This window comes from Phacochoerus africanus, chromosome 12, assembly GCF_016906955.1.
Source record: "Phacochoerus africanus isolate WHEZ1 chromosome 12, ROS_Pafr_v1, whole genome shotgun sequence".
Lineage (NCBI taxonomy): Eukaryota > Metazoa > Chordata > Mammalia > Artiodactyla > Suidae > Phacochoerus > Phacochoerus africanus.
In genome coordinates this window covers 57299478-57320554 of record NC_062555.1, presented here as the reverse complement: position 1 = coordinate 57320554, position 21077 = coordinate 57299478, and the positions used below count along the sequence as shown (strand labels likewise).

The 21077-nt window shown below is 41.0% G+C and overlaps 1 protein-coding gene across 2 annotated transcripts in view; it reads left to right on the top strand.

Annotated features, from left to right (window-relative positions):
• Positions 1 to 21077, top strand: part of ARMC3 (armadillo repeat containing 3) — a 92633-nt gene that overhangs the window by 44852 nt on the left and 26704 nt on the right. For both annotated transcript variants that reach the window (XM_047755339.1, XM_047755340.1), the window contains exon 11: positions 16017 to 16266. In XM_047755339.1, coding sequence (XP_047611295.1) covers positions 16017 to 16266 — 250 coding nt within the window. The remainder of the gene's footprint in view (positions 1 to 16016; positions 16267 to 21077) is intronic.

Here is a 21077-nt window from a genome sequence, read left to right as displayed (position 1 = left end):
GGTTGCTACTGTGGGTAGATCACTGGCCCAGGAATGTCCACATGCCTCGGACACAGCACCCCCACCCCCCAAAAATTATCTTAAACTCAGTTTTGATTAGTGTTTCTGGCATAGGTTTTGTTTTTGTTTTTTTAGGCCCCGCACATGGAAGTTCCCAGGCTAGGGATCGAATTGGAGCTGCAGCTGCTGGCCTACACCACAGCCACAGCAATGCAGGATGGGAACTGCGTCCCACACCACAGCTCACCAGATCGAAGCCACATCTGTGACCTATACCACAGCTCATGGCAAAGCCAGAAACTTAGCCTACTGAGCTAGGCCAGGGATCAAACCCACATCCTCATGGATACTAGTCAGGCTTGTTATCGATGAGCCACAATGGGAACTCCCATTGGCATCACTTTTTAGAAGCAGGCCATTGTATCCCTTTCCTAGCAAAGTGCTACAGGACCAAGGCTGAGTCCGAGCCTTTGCAGCTGGGTCGCTGGAAACAGAAAGTTGCTTTTCCACTACATCTAAGTAATACCAGAGGAAGGCAAAAACTCAGCGCTAATATCTTCCAGGTGCATTTGGTAGCTGCTTAGATACCTGATAATCACTAGCCTTTTTTTTTTTTTTAAATGCAGTTAAGCCCTGAGAATTCTAATTTTGTTTGTTAAAATGTAACCCCTTCCCTTGCACTCAATGCACCTAAAATAGATTCCTAATTCTTAAACTCAGTGTACCTTCTGGAGCTAGAGAGTCATTTCATAAATTGAGTAGCACTGCTGTGTTATGACAACATATAATGCTGGTATAATTTCTTTTGTATAACTGATTTTTGCCTGGAAAGTTGTGGGAAAATCAAAATTTTCTAAAAGTAAAGAAAAAAAACCAACTGGTGAAAAGAGGAACATAATCTGCAGTGACTCTTTTTGCAAAACTGACAGATGCTTTTTTAAAATCAAAGTTTTATACTCTAAACACATAATTTTATAATATACATAAAATAACATAATCTAAAAATACCTGAATTCAGATTTGCAGGTCTTGCTTTCTCACAAAAAAAAAAAAAAACCACACTCGAATGTAATAAGAGAGTATGGTGATGAGAAATTTGGTAGCAATGATAAATAAATAACCAGACCATCCATACCCCTTTGGGGCAGATTTTCAAATTTAATTACAAGTATCGCTTTAATTGGTACCAAAAGATCTTGCCTAATTGCTATTCTCTGTAAATAAGGCTTCTTAGATAAAGTCTTCTGGAAATTTAAAAACTTATGTCTGCAATCAACAAAGCTTTGTAAAATATGCATTAGGTTTGACTCGAACTCTTCTAAAATTCTTCCCTCCCAATTTTAAGATCCTACTGCTATTCAGCTTGGGCATGGGAGGAGGGCTGTGGTTATCATTTTGAGTAAGTGGCTGTCCTGCGCTCCACAGTGGTATAGTCACGGCCCCTTAGGAAAGGGGGGAGTGCTAGCCCCCTCTCTGAGGATAGACTCCAGGCAGCTCCAAGGAAGTAGATACATTTTATTGACTCCTTTTTTTTTTTTGTCTTTTTGCTATTTCTTGGGCCGCTCCCGCGGCATATGGAGGTTCCCAGGCTAGGGGTCCAATTGGAGCTGTAGCCACCGGCCTACACCAGAGCCCCAGCAGTGCCAGATCCGAGCCGAGTCTGCAACCTATACCACAGCTCACAGCAACGCCGGATCCTTAACCCAATGAGCAAGGGCAGGGACCGAACCCGCAACCTCATGGTTCCTAGTCGGATTCATTAACCACTGCGCCACAACGAGAACTCCTTTATTGACTCCTTATTGGGAGACTGGCAGTATTACTGTTCACCACTGTCTGTAGATCTGATGGCAGAGCCAAGCCTGCCAAGGTTCACTCCAAATCCCTTTCCATCAGTGAAAAGCTTAGATACCAGCTAACCAAGCTTTATCAAACTTTATATGAACACCATACAGGAGGGCTGGAAGCCATTTCTTTAAGTGGTATTTTGGTCCTCAGAGGGTTTTTTGGTTTTTTTCTTTTCCTGATAGTTCTTATGTGTATTCTGGATATCTAAAGTCTCCAGGTGTTTGAGTTATGTATAAGAGAAACTGCAGTTTAAAAAAATAATATGGAGTTCCCGTCATGGTGCAGTGGAAACGAATCCGACTAGGAACCATGAGGTTGCGGGTTCGATCCCTGGCCTTGCTCAGTGGGTTAAGGATCCAGTGTTGCTGTGAGCTGTGGTGTAGGTCATAGCCGGGGCTTGGATCTGGTGCTGCTGTGGCTCTGGCACAGGCTGGCAGCAACAGCTCTGATTAGACCCCTAGCCTGGGAACCTCCATAGGCCGAGGGTGTGGCTTTAAAAAGACAGAAGACAAAAATAATAATAATAAAAAAAATAATTTAACACAGATCCCTGTACTTACAGACAAGCCAGTGTTGGGGAACACGGTGAAGAGTAAGATAGATAATAAAAGCTATTCTGTAGCACACCAGGGGTATTTTGCTTAGGGCTTTTATATGACCATCTTCTCTGCGTGGAATGGTCTTTCACCCAGGATGCCCATGGCTCACACTCTTGCCCCTTCAGGTCTGCACAAACGTCACTCCCATAGAGGCCCACCCGTGACCACAGAGTTGACAACTGCACCACCTAGCACGTATCTGCACATCTGCACACACCCACTACACACCATCCTCCCTCCCTGCTGCCCTTTCCTCACAGCACTCATCGTCATTTTTTCACATACCATACAGCTTGCTCATTATGTTTGCTATTTATTTTCTGTCCCCTGCCCTCTGACCAGCACCCAGAACCATTGTCTGTTTAATTCACCAATACACACCAAGCCTCTGGACTAGTGCCCATCCCACAGCAGGCATTCAGAGGGAAGTGGGCTTACACCAAACATACAACCAAAAAGAAAAGGACAGTGAAAAATAGAGGGTCTCCTTGACATCAACCAATGCCCACAATTTAGAAAGTGATCAGCTGTACTGTTTTGTTTGTTTTCACATAATTTGGATCCCAGAAGCCAAGTGGAAAACAACTTAGCTCTAAGAGTCTTCTAGCCATACTTTTCATTCTTTATTATCTGCAGAATAAAGGTTATTCAAAGTGGATAAAAACATGAAAAGGCAATAAGTAAAAATAAAAATAACTATTTGAGGGTATAAGAAGAGAAGACAAGGATAGCCAGATTCACTTATTTAAAGTGATGGGGGGGGGGAAGGTAAAATCATTTTAAAGTGAATAAATAAAAAGTGGGATTAAAATAACCCCCATTGAAAGAAAGAGATGAAAGTGGAAACTCAGAAGCAATAATGAATTTTATATAAAAATGTGATCTACTTAGTTAATTTGAACACCATTACCCTTTTTTGGTTCACTGTTACTCTTTTTGACAATTCTCAATTTATAATAGTTTTTGGAAAGGGAAAAGTTGTTCATTTTTGACATAGGAAGTACTATTTTGGCTAAATTTCATGTTATATTTACCTTGTACTCTTTTACCCAATTAGTCATTTCAAAGTTTTACATTATTTATGCAAGTACTGAGAGAATTTATTCTTGGGTGACATTTTCTGAGGGGCAGAGACTACCTATTATAAGAATATTTTAAGCTATTAATTTATAACATCACTGCCATCTGTTGGATCTGATCAGAATTAGAGTTTTTAAGCTATTCCAAGAATGAAAAGGGTTCAATGCTTTTCATTTCCCAATGCCAGCACTAATTAAATTTTGGCTTTTGGTAAACAATGAAAAGATCAGCAAATAATATAATTGCTAACTAGATATTCTGGCAAAGATACAGTTATTTTAGGAAATAAAACACAATGAATAAAATTAAACTATTAAAAGTAATAACTGTAACTATTTTAATACCTATAGAGAAGTGAGTCAAAACTGGTGTTTGTTTTGTTTTGTTTTTTCGTCTTTTTAGGGCCGCACCTGCGACATATGGAGGTTCCCAAGCTAGGGGTCGAACCAAAGCTGTAGCTGCCAGTCTACACCACAGCCACAGCCATGCCAGATCCAAGCCCCAGCTGTGACCTACACCATGGCTCACAGCATTGTCAGATCCCTAACCCACTGAGTGAGGCTAGGGATTGAACCCTCGTCCTCATGGATACTAGTCAGGTTCGTTAACTGCTGAGCCATGACGGGAACTCCTAAAAAAATTTTTTTGATTGCTTACTGGGACACTGCTGGCTTCCACAATACCAGACAAAAAACTCTTCTCTAGGGACTGTCCTGCCATCATATCACCTGTGGTCAGGACCACAACAAAGGAAATGAGGAACTGAGTAAGGAATACACCCCAAAGGGATGCCAGAAAGAGAAAGAATGCCCCCCAATTATAGGGACGTGCATTTTGGTTGCTTTCGGAACTTTTCAATGTGCTCATTATATAGGGGATGAACTCTCATTCTGTATTATTGGTATTAATATTTCTCTTCATGAACACAGAAATAAAGCATTGACTTAATTATTCATGGGGTATTGTGCCTAAGAAAACCATGTGATGCGTAAAGAAAAGAAAATTTTTTTTGGCCTGTGGTATGTGGAAGTTCCTGAACCAGGGATCAAATGCGTGCCACAGCAGTGACCTGAGCTGTTGCAGTGACAACATCAAACCCTCAACCTGCTGTGCCACAAGGGAACTCCAAGAAAATTTTTAAAATATATACCACATACAGAACTTCAAGAAAAGACAGCACTTCGTTTTTTTCACAGTGACACAACTCCTTCCCACCCCATTAAACAGAGTTAGTGGAAGGTAATATACTTGTATATTTATTTTTACAAATATTTCTTTTAGTTTATTCTGTAGACTCAGGTATAGACTAAGAATTGCCTATATATTTTTTTGTCTTTTTAGGGCCGCACCTGTGGCAAATGGAGGTTCCCAGGCTAGGGGTCCAGTCAGAGCTGTAGCCGCTGGCCTACAACACAGCCACAGCAACGCCAGCTCTCAAGTGCATGATGACAGTCATTTTGAAGGAGAAAGAAAACGCTTCTCTTAAAGTTGGCAAAACACGGAAAAAGTCAGTTCTCCATCTCGGTTCCTCTAGAGGAAGGGATGGGATATATGCCTTGGAGGTTGCTAGAGATGTGAACCATCACCCTTTGCAAATAGACTAACGTCTGTTCTAGATGGTATGTCTTGGCCAATGTGCACAGATTCACTTAGAATAAGTAATCTTGTCACTTACAATACTTTTTTTTTTATTAAAGAAACATTGACCATAGAAATAACCCACTGTAGATTTTCAACATTAAAATGCAGTCTTACAGAAAATTCCAATTCACAGTTATAGACATGATGTATGCGTTGGACTTGATAATGCTATAGTTGTGTGGTTATTGTCTTTGTTAGGGTTTTTACAGGGAAAATGTTTTCAGAGTTCCATTTTCCGTCTTCTAGTGGAGGAACTGTGTCTTCATACTGACCCCTAGTGGCAGATTAGAAAGAAGCTGGGGGAGGGGCAAAAAAGGTAATGGATGGTTTGCTGTGGATTTTAGTGAAAATGCACATTAATTTGAAATACTCTTCAATGTGCCTAAATAATATTTTAAAATATTGAAAGACTGTGATCTGGAAAGCATTCCATTGTGGTTCTTTTAAAGGGATAATATTCTACTGCTAACTGTGTGTTAATAGACACTTGTCTTTGTCTCTTTTTAAGGTGAAATCATTTCAAAATATTTTGACACATTCATTGTCCCTGTGGCTGAATATCTGCTGTGCTATATAACCATATAGTATAAATATCATACCCTTAAACGTCATAAACTAATCTTGTTATCGTACTTACCCTAGAGTTTCTGCTCTAGACTTTGTGTAATAGAAAAGATTATTTTGCTTAAAATTCTTACTTGTATCACTTTGCTGTCATATGCCTTGAACTAGAATGCTCGCAATATTAGAATCCTGCAAGACAACTTGAATTAATTTTATAACCTTTTAGAAAGTTCAGTTTTGTATTAAGGATGTTTCAAACATTTGTATGCAAGATGATACCTCAAAGAGCTCATTTAAAGTGTTCTTCACTATTTTAAAAGGCTCTGAAATTATTAGATAGAATAGATAGGAAGTATCTTCATGGTAAACCTAAATATTATTCTTGTCTTTTTTTTCCCCACTGTATTTATTTATTTATCTATTTATTGGTATAGTGCTTTTTTATGATTTTTATTTTTTTATTATAGTTGATTTACCATGTTCTGTCGGTTTCTACTGTACAGCAAAGTGACCCAGTCACACATATACATATTCTTTTTTCTCACATTTTCCTCCATCATGTTCCATCACAAGTGACCAGATATGGTTCCTTGCACTATACAGCAGGATCTTACTGTATTCTTGTCTTATTTCCATCCAAGCTTACTTAGTGGATTCTTTCTATGTCTACCCCTTAGCACCTAGATTCCTCCTTTCCTAACTATGCTGGGAGATGCCTCTGATCCAAAGGAATATGTAGAATGAAAAGCTGGATTTTGCAATAAAACAAGTTGATTCCGTATCCCCGTTTTGTGACGGCTGATGCCTAGTTCACCTTCACAAATGGTTTGAATTTTACTAGAGCTGCCAGCTTTGTGAGGCTCGGTGAATCCCATGAAATGTTCAGTTACAAAGTTATCTATGCTGCTTTTATATACCTAAAGAGCAGAGACTGACATTTGTATAACTTTATTTTAAATTTCCTGGTACCTCTTTCAGGTTTAATTTGCAACGTTACTGATTTTAAAAGATGAAATTATCAGACAGTGTGGATATCTTTATATGTGATTTTTCTCTCTCTTTCGAAGTGAAGCAGTACTTAAAACTGACATAAATTCCACGAATACTCATCCTTGACTTTTTATATTTACCCTTTGCCATGATTTTTCTTCCACCTGAAAATGGTCTTTATTGCTCATTGATTACCTAAACAAAGAAACTTGGGTGCGATTCTTAAGGAAACTGCTTCAGCTCTAGCCATGTAGGGGTTGGCGATTTGACCACCTAGCTGAAAGATTACCTGAGAATGAAAATTTTATACACATATGTAAATTTACAAACAGGATCCTCTTTTCCCCTGATCCAAGAAATGGAGACGGGATACAGGAAAATCTCTGCCCTTGCGGCTCACTGAGTGTGCAGGATGATAATGGGAAGATGGTGATGACAGTGATGATGATGATACAGTGGTGACGGTAGTGATGCTGATGGCGATGGTGCTAACAGCTAAGTGCTTCAAGTGGAATGTATCATTAAATCCTTGAAGCAGCCCTCTGGGGTCTGGCGTATTATCGACATGGGCATCCTGCAGATGAGGAAACAGAGGCACAGTCCTTGCTGACGGTCACGGTGGCGGGATGGACACTTCGCACCCAGGCAGTCCGCCATGCATATCCAGAGGGGTGCCCAGGGTTTTACACTCTCTGCCTCCTGCTCACTATCTTCCTGACTTTGAACTTCCAATCTTCCCACTAAAATGTTTCCCTTTGCTTTGTGGTCTCTGGATTCCTCCAGACTGGAATGACCAGGGAGCCTTGAGCTCCAATAGGCACCTTTGGAGGAGTTTCCATCCCTTCCTTTCCTTCCTCCCTCCTTCCACCTTTCTCCAAGGTTCCCTTCCCTGTTTTCCCTCCTCTTCCCCCTCCTCCTATAAAGAGAATAAGAAATCGAGGGGGAAAAATGTATCCAACCGTTAGTAAGAATGTCTCACTGTGCTATATGTCTAAATAATCTGCCTCATTTCTCATTCCCTGAGGAATGATGAAGTGAACCAAATAGATGCTGGCTTTTTTTTTTTTTTCCCTAAAAAATGCTGTTCTTTTTAAAGCTTAAGAGATTGATCATTGTAAAAAAGATAGTGGACTAAAAGATCACCATGATTTTAATCCTGTGTCTGCTATTGACTCGCTTTGTGAGCAGGTTTTACGCTAAGTTTTATCTTTCTTCACTATAAAACGAAAAATAAGTGAATCTAGATAATCACGTTTTGTGTGTGTCTAAGATTACCCTCCATCCAGTATCATAGGGAGTCTGAAACACAGCTTCCACTTTACCATTTTTATCATTTTATCCCAAAGACTAAGGAAGTTATGAGCTATGAATTCCGGTTTCCTTTGTAATTATTTCACCATTACTTGGGTGTTCTTTATGTGCTAGGCACTGTTCTAGACTCTAGGGATATTGTAGGGAACGTGACAATGGTTCCAAGAAACCATTTTCATGAAACTTACAGTTTAGACAGAGAGATGGACAATTCACACAGTAATTTTATGAAGGTGATTTCAGAAGCAGTAACATAAAGATTAAATAAAATAGCGCAATATCATAGAGACGGGCATGCATGACACCAGGGCTGTGAAAAGGGCCGTAGGAATGACACAGAGCTCATCAAAGAAGGTCTCTCTGAAGAAGCGACATTAGAGCTGATGAGACAAGGCACCAGGAGGAAGAAGGACCAGGAGGGGGTTTATGCACCATCCCACTAGAGATTGCAGCGTCCTTCTTATTTAGTTAAGAAAATCAACAACATGGTAGCTCTAATTACTTTGGGATTGTGGCCCTTGTCATATCCAGATATGTAAATAGACTGATTTCCACGCTAAACAGAAACATTTGGTAACTGCAGAAGCCATTTATTATGAATGTTCTAACACCTTGACCATTATTCCTATTTTATCAGGAGACAAGTCAGCCATGTAAAATTGAAGACAGTTGTTCTTCCCTGATGGCAGCTAGTTAATTATTGGCAGGCACTCCAGCTTTCTGAAACAGAAGGTGGCATGTATGGAAGTGAAGTATCGTGACTGAACAGATAGGTCAATAAGGATTCCATGTCACTTGTAAGAAAATTACATTTGATTTCCCTGCACTTTGATTGACTGCCTGGTAATTGGTAACAAAAACCTGCACGCTCTCTGTGGAGGCGCAGGGCTGGCATGTACTCATCTCTGTACAACTAGCAGTTTTCTCTTGAAAAATCATGATGTCACAGCAACTGTAGCATAAAAGCACATCCTAAAAGTCCCCCAATCCTACCTGCTAGGGTACACTGATATGATGGAAACAATTCAGTTTCACATACTTCAAGAAGTTTTTTTGCATTTTTTTTCTTATTTTGCTATAGGGTGCAAAACTCGCTACATTTGTATCTGTGGCTGGATTTCACCTTAATTATAACGTTGCTTTACACTCCCCATTTAAAGTTTTTTGCCTGCAGTTAATTGTGATTCTCTCCCTTACTGTGGATAAGCTTCTTTAACATTTCTTTCAAAGGAGACAATGCTCTTGGCTACTTTTGTCAACCCTTGGGTTCAGCCAGAGTTGGCAGGGGCACATTTATTAGTCTTCCGCAGCTGTGGGGCTGCTGTGGGGTGATAGTCATTTGGGGCTCAGAAACTGATCAATTTAACCCACACCCTCAACTTCTCGGATCATTACCTTTGTTGAAAAAACCGTCTGGGATGAGAGGCAGGAATCCTGTTCACAGTATTCCAAATCTGGCTGTGATAACCCGGAGACCTGTTTATCATCACGGCTGGCATCCACTCCCCCTCACACCTGCATAAGCTTGCTGGGAGTCCGTGAGGCTTAAACGTGCCAGCTCCAAGTCACTGAGGCACATGCTCCTCTCCTCGCCACTCCCAGCGTGTCTGTCACCAGTATGTCTTCCTTGGTGTGACAAACCTCCCGGAGACATATGAAAAGTCGTGCTGGTGGGAATGGTTGTAATCACTGTTAACAAACAAGGTTCTGATTGCCAATATTACCATCTGTTCCATCGGGTTCCACATATTACTCTGTATGTGGGCTCTGTTAAACAGATTTTCTGGACGGCCCAAGGTCACCCTTGATTCACGTAACCAGCCTTTGCAGATGGGTTAAATGTGAGCCTCCAAACAGCAGCAAGGATCAAAACCTGACGACACACCCCAAATGAACAGCCAGTGGTGTCTACAAAGACAGGGTATGCACATCCCCCAATACATGAAAGGAGTGGACCCCCTAAGATTTCATCTAAAGTGCAAGATTTCATCTATTAAACTTCATATAAAAATGACTTCACTGTGTCATGAGAAGCATGAGGGTGAGGAGGGGCTAAGCTGATTCAAGAGCAGCTGTAAGTGATATCAACAGAGAGCCCAGTTTTGTTGGGTCCTATCCTTTCTTGCAAAACTGAGATTTTTAAAACTCTCGGTTTTGCAAGAAGAGATAGGACCCTTCTTGCAAAGCTGAGCTGAGTACTTTTCCCTCTCCCCTTCTCGACACCAGCAGAGGTTTTCATCACTCTCCTGGAGCTGATTCAAGTCAATTAAAATATATTGATCTTCTCAGCACCAGGGATATAAAGAAGACTCACAGGCTGCCTCTGAGAAGTAGGTACCAAGCATAGACATAGCAGAGAGTAGGGAATGGTTACTAAGGAAGAGGCACTGGTGACTCCATCGAAAAAGGGATGGGTGAGCTGGTTTTGCAGGGTGAGCTCGAGAGTTCCTCAGGGAAGGGTGTTTGGGGGCAAAGGGAGCATGAGTGCAAAGGCGCATGGACATGAAGTAGCGTGGTATCTTCAGGGAGGCAGAAGCAGACACGATTCCACAGTTGCATTTTTCTTTCACAATGTTCTTAGTACCCATACTTAAGTGCTTTTACACTGTGGGCATTGGGGACTTAATATGAAAGACTTTGTGCTGATTTCCTTTCCATAACAGGTGCTGTAAAGTAATATTTCAAGATTGTTATCATTCTCTTGACTGTGAACATTTGTGCCAAAACCTCATGTTTTAAAACAAAAAGAAATGTACATATTTAGCAAGTGAATGCTCTGAGCTCATGTGAAAAAGAAACCTAACCTAGTTTAGGGGTCAAGAAATGCTTCCTTGAGGAAGAGACATTTGTGCCAAACTTGGCAAAACGAATGGGAATTATCGGGGGGATGAGACCTCAGGGAGTGGGGCCGGCATGTGGGACCACCCTGAGGTGAGACGGAGCCTGGCCTATGGCAGGTTGCCAGAAGGGCCTAGCACACAGCCAGCAGAGGGAAGAGGTTGCATGGGCGGGTGAGGGAGGCGGGGTCAGCTCACACTCAGCCTCAGAGGCCATGTGAGAAACGGGGGCTTTACCCTGAGCAATGGGAGACCGTGGAAGCTTTAAGTAGGGGAAACACAGGATTATGTTTATTGTTTTTAAAAAAATCACTCTAGCTGTGAGATGGAGAAAGGACTGGAGGGGCGGAGGGTACACCTGTTAGGAGAGTACTTCTATCAATCCATGAGAGAGGGCGTCGGATTGGATTCAGTGGGAGAAATGGAGAAAAGGGAGAGATGTGAGAAATGTGGAGGAGGGAAAGGGGACTGGGTAATAGACTGGCTACACACGACATGTCAAACTTCGCTTCTGTTTACATATATCAAATGATATAAACAGATGTTTGTAGACATTCCCATACTTGGTTTTTGGTTTGGTTAGTTGTTTTTTGTTGTTGTTTTTTTTTTTTCCAATTTACATTTTTAGCTCTTAACTTGATTAAACTCCAATCAGATAGAGACTAATGATAGTAAATATCAGAAAATAGCTTCAGACTGTTGTGATGACATATGGCCCTGTCATTCTGGATTTTGTAACAAAGCAGTCTGACTTCTGTCCTACTCATTTGGATGATGCTGTACCATCTAGGAGACTAAAATGTGGCTTTAAAAAATGACAGGTTTCATTCAGCTCACGTACATGTTAGACACAGGGAAAAATAAGACAGCATATCTTGGGTTTGAAAGACACAAAATTAATTTTTTTTAAAAGTAAAAATTCTGCACTCTATTTCTGTAACTGAAATTATGTGTTTTTAAGTAAACGGAATAGCTTCTTGATATTTCACATCCTAGTTTAATCTGCTATGCTTTTTACACTTAGGGCCACACATAGCAAATTATGGGCAGATATGTATATATAACATACGTTGCTCTCCCAGCTGTGCACATATTATTTGTCTTTCAGTGCCTTCAGTTATGCTCAATTTACTTAAAGGTACATTCCACTGTGTACTAGGATCTTTGTTTTGTTTTGTTTTTCAAACAGCTAAGTTTTTATGTACTTCCCTTTACTGCCTCCATAAAGAGCAAAGAAAAAGCAAAAGGTAGTGTAAAAATGAACCAGGGCCAGACATGCCTTCATCCAGGAGAAAGGAGGAGGCAAAATCCAAGCAGAAAGGCTGTGAGCAGAGGTATGTCTCATGAAAATTCTTGTGTCACAAGGAACCAGGTTGATTTTATTTTTTTTTTTACATAAACTAGAAAAACTAAAATGAGAGTATCATCCTATGTACTTAAGTTTTCCCTAAACTCCCTGATAACACACAAAAGACAAAGCCTTTGAGAATTTACTGGTAGGCATTCATTTATCTAAAACACTCTGGCTTCTATCACAGATGCCACTGAAATACCTCCATGGTTGCTCTTTCTTTGCTCTCCAAGTTGTTGTTGTTGTTTTACTTTTTAGGGCCACACCTGTGGCATATGGAAGTTCCCAGGCTAGGGGTCAAATTGGAGCTGCAGCTGCCAGCCTACGCCACTGTGACAGCCACACCAGATCCAAGCTGCATCCACGAGCTATGCCACAGCTTGTGGCAATGCCAGATAGGACCCTTAACCCACCGAGTGGGGCCAGGGATTGAATCCACATCCTCATGGATACTAGTCGGGTTTGTTACCACTAAGCCACAGTGGGAACTCCCAAGGTATATTTATAATGATTAAAAATCACAGAGTAGAATGGTTGCGTGTATATGTGTAACTGAATCACTTTGTTGTACCGCAGAAATAATCATGACATTGTAAATCAAATCTACCTCAATAAAACTTTAAAAAATAAAAAAAAAAATCAGGGAGTTCTGGTCATGGCCCAGCAGAAATGAATCCGACCAGGAACCATGAGGTTTTGGGTTCCATCCTTGGCCTCGCTCAGTGGGTTAAGGATCTGGCATTGCTGTGAGCTGTGATGTAGGTCGCAGATGTAGCTCAGTTCTGGCGTTGCTGTGGCTGTGGTGTAAGCCAGTAGCTGTAGCTCTGATTAGACCCCTAGCCTGGGAACTTCCATATGCTGAGGGTGTGGCCCTAAAAAGGACAAAAAGACAAAAAAAAATTTTTTTTAAATCAGAGTATTTGATTTAAGGAACTGATTGCATTAAGTGCATGAAAAATAAGTCAAAGAAAAAAATTTTGAGACGGTCTAAGCCTGTATTAGTTAACTAGAATATATGCATATTTTAAAATCCTTGCTGGCAGTTTTTTTTTTTTTTTTAATGATTTTTATTTTTTCCATCATAGCTGGTTTACAAGTGTTCTGTCAGTTTTCTACTATACAGCAAGGTCACACATACATGTATACGTTCTTTTTCTCATATTATCATGCTCCATCATAAGTGACTAGATATAATTCCCAGTGCTATACAGCAGGATTTCATTGCTTATCCATTCCAAAGGCAATAGTTTGTATCAACCCCAAATTTCCAGTCCATCCCACTCCTTCCTCCTCCTCCTCCCCCTTGGCAACCACAAGTCTGTTCTCCAGCTGGCAGGTTTTTTTATTTCAATGTTTCAACTATAAGTTGAATAGGAGAAGTTTCTGATTCACTAATATTATTAGAGCCCCCAAATTTTCCCTTATTCATAAAATCAAAGGACCACCATGTCAATTAATAATAGGAAAGAGATGTAAATGTGAAATTTTCTTAAGAGTGTTTATTTTATCCTCTGGGAAAGGAAATTAAATGCTGTCCTTCGGGCTGTCATAGTGTGATGCAGATCCTTCTCAATATTTTTCTTGGACTTCCTGCCAAAGTTTGGTCACATATCATCTAACCAAATTTTAGCCTTAATGGAGTTCCCACTGTGACTCAGTGGTTTACAAACCTTACTAGGATTCTTGAGGATGTGTGTTCGATCCTTGGCCTTGCTCAAGCGGGTCAAGGGTCCGGCATTGCCATGAGCTGTGGTGTAGGTTGCAGACTCGGCTCGGATCCCACATTGCTGTGGCTGTGATGTAGGCCGGCAGCTGTAGCTCCAGTTCAACCCCTAGCCTGGGAACTTCCATATGTCTCAGGTGTGGCCCTAAAAAGCCAAAAAAAAAAAAAAAAGATGTAGTTTTACGGGATGCCTTCCCAGAGAGCTTCCCAAGAGCTAGTGGAAGGGAAACACAAACTGAGCACTGACTTGACTTTGGTGTATCAGGATGGTGTGTTTTCTGGATCCATTTATATAAACCAGGGAGGCACCTTCAAGGTCAATACCAAGGAACCCTTCATTCTCCAGAGCTGCTGCCTCTAGTCATTCCCTTCCTGACCAATCCCTGCTGTTCAGTCTTTCACCTGGAGCTGCATTCTAGCGCCTGCATTTGTATTCTGCTCTCTGATGAACAGTGGTGATAACCTCTGTTCTTGACATTGTCAGTTCTCCTTCACAACCAGCACATTTAAGTGACAGAACCAAATTCAACTGAACTCATCAGAATACAGGGTGATGGGCAAAACCATAGAGCCTCACTTTTTTTTTTTCACTTTTGCTTATTGATATGATCCTAAACGAAGAAAAAAATGTGTCAAATATAAACCGGAAAAGAGATGTTATTGGAGTCACAAGTGTATTTTTACTATCTTGATTACCTCTGTCTCCCTGATGACTTAAATGGATTTTGGGGGAGTTCCTGTCGTGGCACAGCAGAGACAAATCTGACTAGGAACCATGAGGTTTCGGGTTCGGTCCCTGGCCTCGCTCAGTGGGTTAAGGATCTGGTATTGCCATGAGCTATAGGTCGCAGACGCAGCTTGGATCTGGCATTGCTGTGGCTGTGGGTAGGCTGGAAGCTACAGCTTCAATTCAACCCCAAGCCTGGGAACTTCCATGTGCTGTAGGTGTGGCCCTAAAAAGACGAAAGACAAAAAAATAAAAATAAAAATAAAAAATAAATGAATTTTTAACATAATTTGGTGTCTTCCTTTAAAACCAGGATGCTCTATATATCTTATTGCTTTGGAATATCTCTTATTTAAAGGATTTCCAAACATTAAAGAAAATAATTAAATCATTTTCCTCTCATTAAATGATCTCTCTCTCTCTTTTTTTTTTTTTTTTTTGGCCACACCCACAGCATGCAGAAGTTCCCAGGCCAGGGCTCAATACAGTAGCCACCCAAGCTGAAGCAGTGACACCAGGTCCTTAACCCACCAAGCCACAGAGGAACTCTGAATCTCTTTTTTTATTTTTACTATTTTATGAGGTTTTTTTTTTTATTACAAAGCAAGTAATAACTATAGAAGCAAGCACTATAGAAAGTATGGTGTTTTCAAAAGGGGTTTAGGATTTCTAATTGTGAGAATATGTTAACATGTTAATGGATGACTGTAGTCTTTTTATACCAGAAATAGGAATTTTAACAACTGAATATGCCTGCATTGCTAAAATTATTTTTGTCAATATCATGACTTTGATCTTTGATGTTTAATTTGTAAAAGCAGTATTCACCTCCAAAATGATTTGCTGCCTTCAAATATGTTAACATCTGCCTATCATTAATAGCCTCATTTAAAAAGGAAGACAAGCTAAAGAAGTTTAACTTAAATTCCCATGCTTACTCATTCCTCCTTCCTATTAAGGCTTCCTATCTATAGCCTTGTTTTTCTATTGCTTAGGACTGTTTTAATAGACCTTCTTTGAATAAATTTCCCCAGTCTTATAAGCATCATTGAGGTAAAAAATGAACAGCTGTCATAGGCTTTCTAAGAGGCAGTCATGCATTTTTCTATAACCAAATGCTACAGACATAGGAAAAGGATTATTTAAATTCATTCATACCTGACATTTTCCCCCAGACTCCATTTAAATCCCTAGCGCCTCTATTCTGGGTTCATCACCTGGATAAATTAATTTATTTCTAAAATTGTACTTATGCACTCGTTTGTTTTATAAGCTTAGTTGTACACTCCACAGATCATTTCTTGAACCGGGGTGAAGGGCATTCAATTCTCCTTGGTTGACCCAGTGCTGCTGCAGAAGGTGATGGCATCGATGCCTTAATCAACACCCTGTCCAGCAAACGAGACGGCGCGATTGCCAACGCAGCCACGGTGTTGACGAACATGGCAGTGCAGGAGCCTCTGCGTCTAAACATCCAGAGCCACGACATCATGCACGCCCTGCTCAGCCCGCTACATTCTTCCAACACACTCGTGCAAAGCAAAGCTGCGCTCACTGTGGCTGCGACTGCCTGCGACGTGGAGGCCCGGATGGAGGTGAGAGTTTTCATCACATCCCCTCTCCCTTTCTTCTGTCAGTGCATTAATTTGAAACATTTTGAAGTGTTAGAAACCACCCATCATTTAAGTCCCTCAAAATTGGTGCAACATATTGGAAAACAAATTGGCATCATCCAGCAAAGAAGACGAGCATATCCTCTAGGCCGGCAGTTCTGTTCCCAGGTATGTACCTCTGTGCACCAGGAAGCATTGTTTATAATATCTTCATGGCTGGAAACAAACCTATTGTCCAGTGGTTAAGAGAATGGATTCATAAAATAGATTTTGCATCAGTGAAATGAATGCACTACAGCTATGGACACTAACAGCAATCTCAACCAGCATAATGCTAAGCAAAGTCAAGTTCACAAGAAAACAGATGTATGGTTCTATTTATGAAACATTCAAAAATAATCAAAGCTAAGCAATATGCTGAGCATGTATACATATAAGTTAAAACTATAAAGACAATTAAGAGAATGATGACCCTGAATTCAAGACAGTGGTTGTCTCTTGGGGGATCAAGGGGTTTATGTGATTGAAGAGAGGCATACAGGGGTTCATGGTGATTGAAATATGCCATTTCTTAAGCTGAGTGGACAAACAGGTGTGCCTTTTCCTATGATGCTTGAAATTACACACATGAGTTAGACTCTTCTGTTTCTCTTATATTTCAAATATTTAAAACATGGAATTGCATTTTTTATAAGTCCTTTATATAAAAATGTATTTGGTCCTATTCATAAAGAATATAAACCTATATATGTTCCTTTTTCTCCTTCTGTGGCTGTGGCATACGCCACAATTTGATGCCTAGCCTGGGAACCGCCATATGTCACAGGTACAGCCCTAAGAAAAAGACACACGCACACAGAGAATATAAACCTACAAATGTACCTTTTTCTCTTGCTTTTTTTCCTGTTTGGTTGTCATTTGTCATTCATTCGAACAGCCTAGGACTCTGTTCCTCTCTCTCATAACAATAGTGAGCACTTACTATGCACCAGCCACTGTGATAAGCACTTTACATGCATTTAAGCCTCACTTGAAATAGATATGTTTGTCACCAATTCAAAAAGATACATGCACCTCAATGTTCATACCATCATTATTTACAATAACCAAGATATGGACCTCAATGCCTATCAATGGATGAATGGATAAAGAAGATGAAAGGAGATACATATATACATATATATCCATATGATATATATATCCATATATATATATCACAATGAAGTACTACTCAGCCATAAAAAGAATGAATTTCTGCCATTTGCAACAATGTGGTTGGACCTAGAGGATGTTATGCTTAGCGAAATCAGTCAGACAGAGAAAGACAAATACTCTGTTATCATTTATAGGTGGAATTTAAAAAATAAAACAAATGGATGACTATAACAAAACAGAAACAGTCACGGATATAAAGAACAAACAAACTCCCAGTGGGGAGAGGGAAGAAGGGAGGGGCACGATAGGGGTAGGGGAGTAAGAGGTACAGACCGCTATGCATAAATTAGCAACAAGGATATACTGTACTGCATAGGGAAATAATAGCCATTATTTTGTAATAACTTTAGAGTATAATCTATAAAAATATTGAATCACTATGTTGCACACCTGAAACTCATGGAATTAAACCAATGCCGTGTAATATGTAAGCCAATTATACTTCAATTAAAAAAAAAAAACAGGTATAATTGTAATCCCCATTTTAAAGATGAGGAAAATGAGGCTTAAAGAAATAACCTGCTCAAAGCACAGTTGGTAGGTTGGGTAATCAGGGCTGTGAGAATACACCTTTCTGAGGCCAGAGTCCATGTTTTCACACTGTGCTGTCTGCTCAGACAACTAACAAATCTCATCTTCTCTCTCTCAGCCATCTTTTACATCCCCCTTCTTTGCTGCCATTGATTTGGTTCATTTGTATTCATCCATTAAGGTAGTAAGATAGTCACCAAGTATTTGTTTACCATCTACCATGTGCCAGGCACTATGTTAGGCAGCAGCAACACAGGGAGGAACAACAGTGTCTTGGTCGTGCCTCCCTGTGGCTTTCCGAGTAATCCTTCTGCTTCCCGGAATACTGCAGCTGGCTCTCCAGGTCTCCCTCCGCCCCCCCACCCCCTCCTACTCCCCAGACTGCCTCCAGACCAGTTTTTCAAATACATGACCCTCATCACATCATTGCAGGTCCCCGGGGGTGCGCCACTGCCCCACGGGAAACGCTAAGCTGCTTAGTGTGTGACGCGGGGCTTGCAGTGACGCTCCCGTACTGCTTAAGTCTGCCCTCTCTTCCCAGGCGTACTCCACACTCCAGAAACACCCTACGATGTGTAGTTCCGTCAGCATGCTCTGTCCTCTTGTTTATGCCTCCTTGATGTCTCTGTTAGGAAAGCTAGTCTCACTCTGGTCTGCCCAATAAACGCCTGATTCTCCTTCAAAACCCAGCTCAGCCACCCCATCCTCCATGAGGCCTCTCTTCAGTCCTCAAACATGGACTCAAACGCCCTCTTCTGTGCTCCCACCACCCACTCCACGGGCCTCCCTTGTTCTCTGCCTTGCATTAGTTTCTGTATGAAAGACCCCAAGCTCCTTGAGCTGTAGAGAAGGGAACTGAGGTTCTTTGTCCCTGCATCCATGTCATTGGTATATACTTGGCACACAGCATATGCTTAGTAAACAGTTGTTGAGTGAATGAGTGAACGAATGCATGGGGGGGCGGTGAGTGGGGAGATGAATAAATAATTTAGATCTTTGCCAAAAGAACACACGGAGTCAGACTACTATAGCATATTATCCTCAGAAAACGTCCTTATTATCCTTATATTATCCTCAGAAATAAGGATGTTCAGGAAAACATCCTTCAAGTAAACTTTCAAAGCTGCCCAAGATATGTGTGCTAACATATGATCCCTGTCCGAGACCCCCTGTTTGAGAAGAAAATGACTAGAAGTGGATTGTGTCCCCCAAGGCCTCCTGTCTTGAGATACAACACAGAGAGACCAGCAGAGTATTCTTTTTTCCTCTAGGCTCGGATTATACGTATTACATTTCAGACAGAGAGACAAGAGTGCTGTCAAATCCCTTTTTTTCCCCTTGACTGCAATGATTTTATACATGAGTAATTTCTTCTAATAATGTAATTAATGTAGTAGTGCCTGATTCTCTTCTTGTTCTTGTTCTTTTCTTTTTCAGTCCTTGCAGACATGTGCAGTGAGAGCAAAAGGGGTCTCTTTCTAGGGAATTGCCTCAGCATCGCTTTGGCCACACTGCTGACTTGGCGGCAGTGTCCGGTGACATGGGTGGCCCTTGGCTGCACTGGTTCCTCCTGGCCCGCCTTGGAGACTGTGTCAGTTTCCTACTGCTGCCCAGACAAATTACCACAACCCAGTGGCTGTAGTAAAGCTGTACAAATGTACTCATCTCGCAGTTTGGGAGGGCAGAAGTCTGAAAATGGGTCTCATGGGTTAAAGTCTGGATAGCAAAAGAGCTGTGATCCTTCTGGAGACTTGAGGGGAACACCTGTTTCCTGGCTCTTTCTCGCTTTCACTGTCAGCCTGCTTTTCCTTGGTCGTGACTCCTTCTGCCATCTTCACAACAGATTCCTCCAATCTCTGTTTCCACAAGTCTTTCTCTTATCTCCCTCTTATGAGAACCCCTGTAATTAAACTGAACTCCCCTGATCATCCAGGACACTCTCCCCATCCCCAAGTTCTTAACCACATCAGACAAATTTCTCCCAGGGACAAGGGTGTATCTGGGGGACCTTTGTTCTGTCCACCACAGGGCCAAATGGACATGCAGTGTTGAGGAGCAGAGTGGATGAACCTGGACGTCCCACCTGTAAGTGGAGTAAGAACAGGCTCTTTGCCCCTTTCCTGTCCAGTGTAAAATTGCAGGATCCTGTCTTAATTACTTTATTGTGGCCTCTTTTTAAAAAAATTACTTTATTGAAGTACAGTTAATTTACAGGTTTTTTTCTGTTTTTGGCCGCCCTGAGGCATCTGGAGTTCCCATGCCAGGGATCAGATCAGAGCCACAGTTGCAACTCATGCCACAGTTGTGGCAATGCCAGATCCTTTAACCTTCTGCATCAGGCTAGGGACACCACTGATCCATTGTGCCACAGTGGAAACTCCTACAACATTGTTTTGATTTCTGCTCTATAGCTGAGTGATTCAGTTAGACATATATGTCCATTCTTTTTCACATTCTTTTCCATTATGGTTTATCACAGGATATTAAAATATAGTTCCCTGTGCTATACAGTAGGAGCTTGTTGTTTATTCATCTATATACAATAGTTTGCATCTGTTAATCCCAAAGTCCCAATACATTCCTCCCCCTTTCCCCTCCCTTTTGGCAATCACAAGTCTGTCCTCTGTCTGTGAGTCTGTTTCATAGATATATTGATTTCTGTTATATTTCAGATTCCACATATAAGTGATATCATATGGCTTTTGTCCTTCTCTTTCTACCTTGTTTCACTGAATATGAGAATCTCTAGCTGCATCCATGTTGCTGCAAATGGCATTAATTTTTTTATGGCTGAGTAATATTCCACTGTATATATGTACCACATCCTCCTTATGCATTCCTCTGTTTATGGACCTTAAGGTTGTGTCCATGTCCTGGCTACTGCAAACAGTGCTGCTGTGAACACTGGGGTGCAGCTGTCTTTTTGAATTATAGTTTTTTTCCAGATATATGCCCATGAGTTGGACTGCTGGATCATATGGCAACTCTTTTTTTAGTTTTTTGATGAACCTTGATACTGTTTTCCATAATGGGTGTACCAATTCACA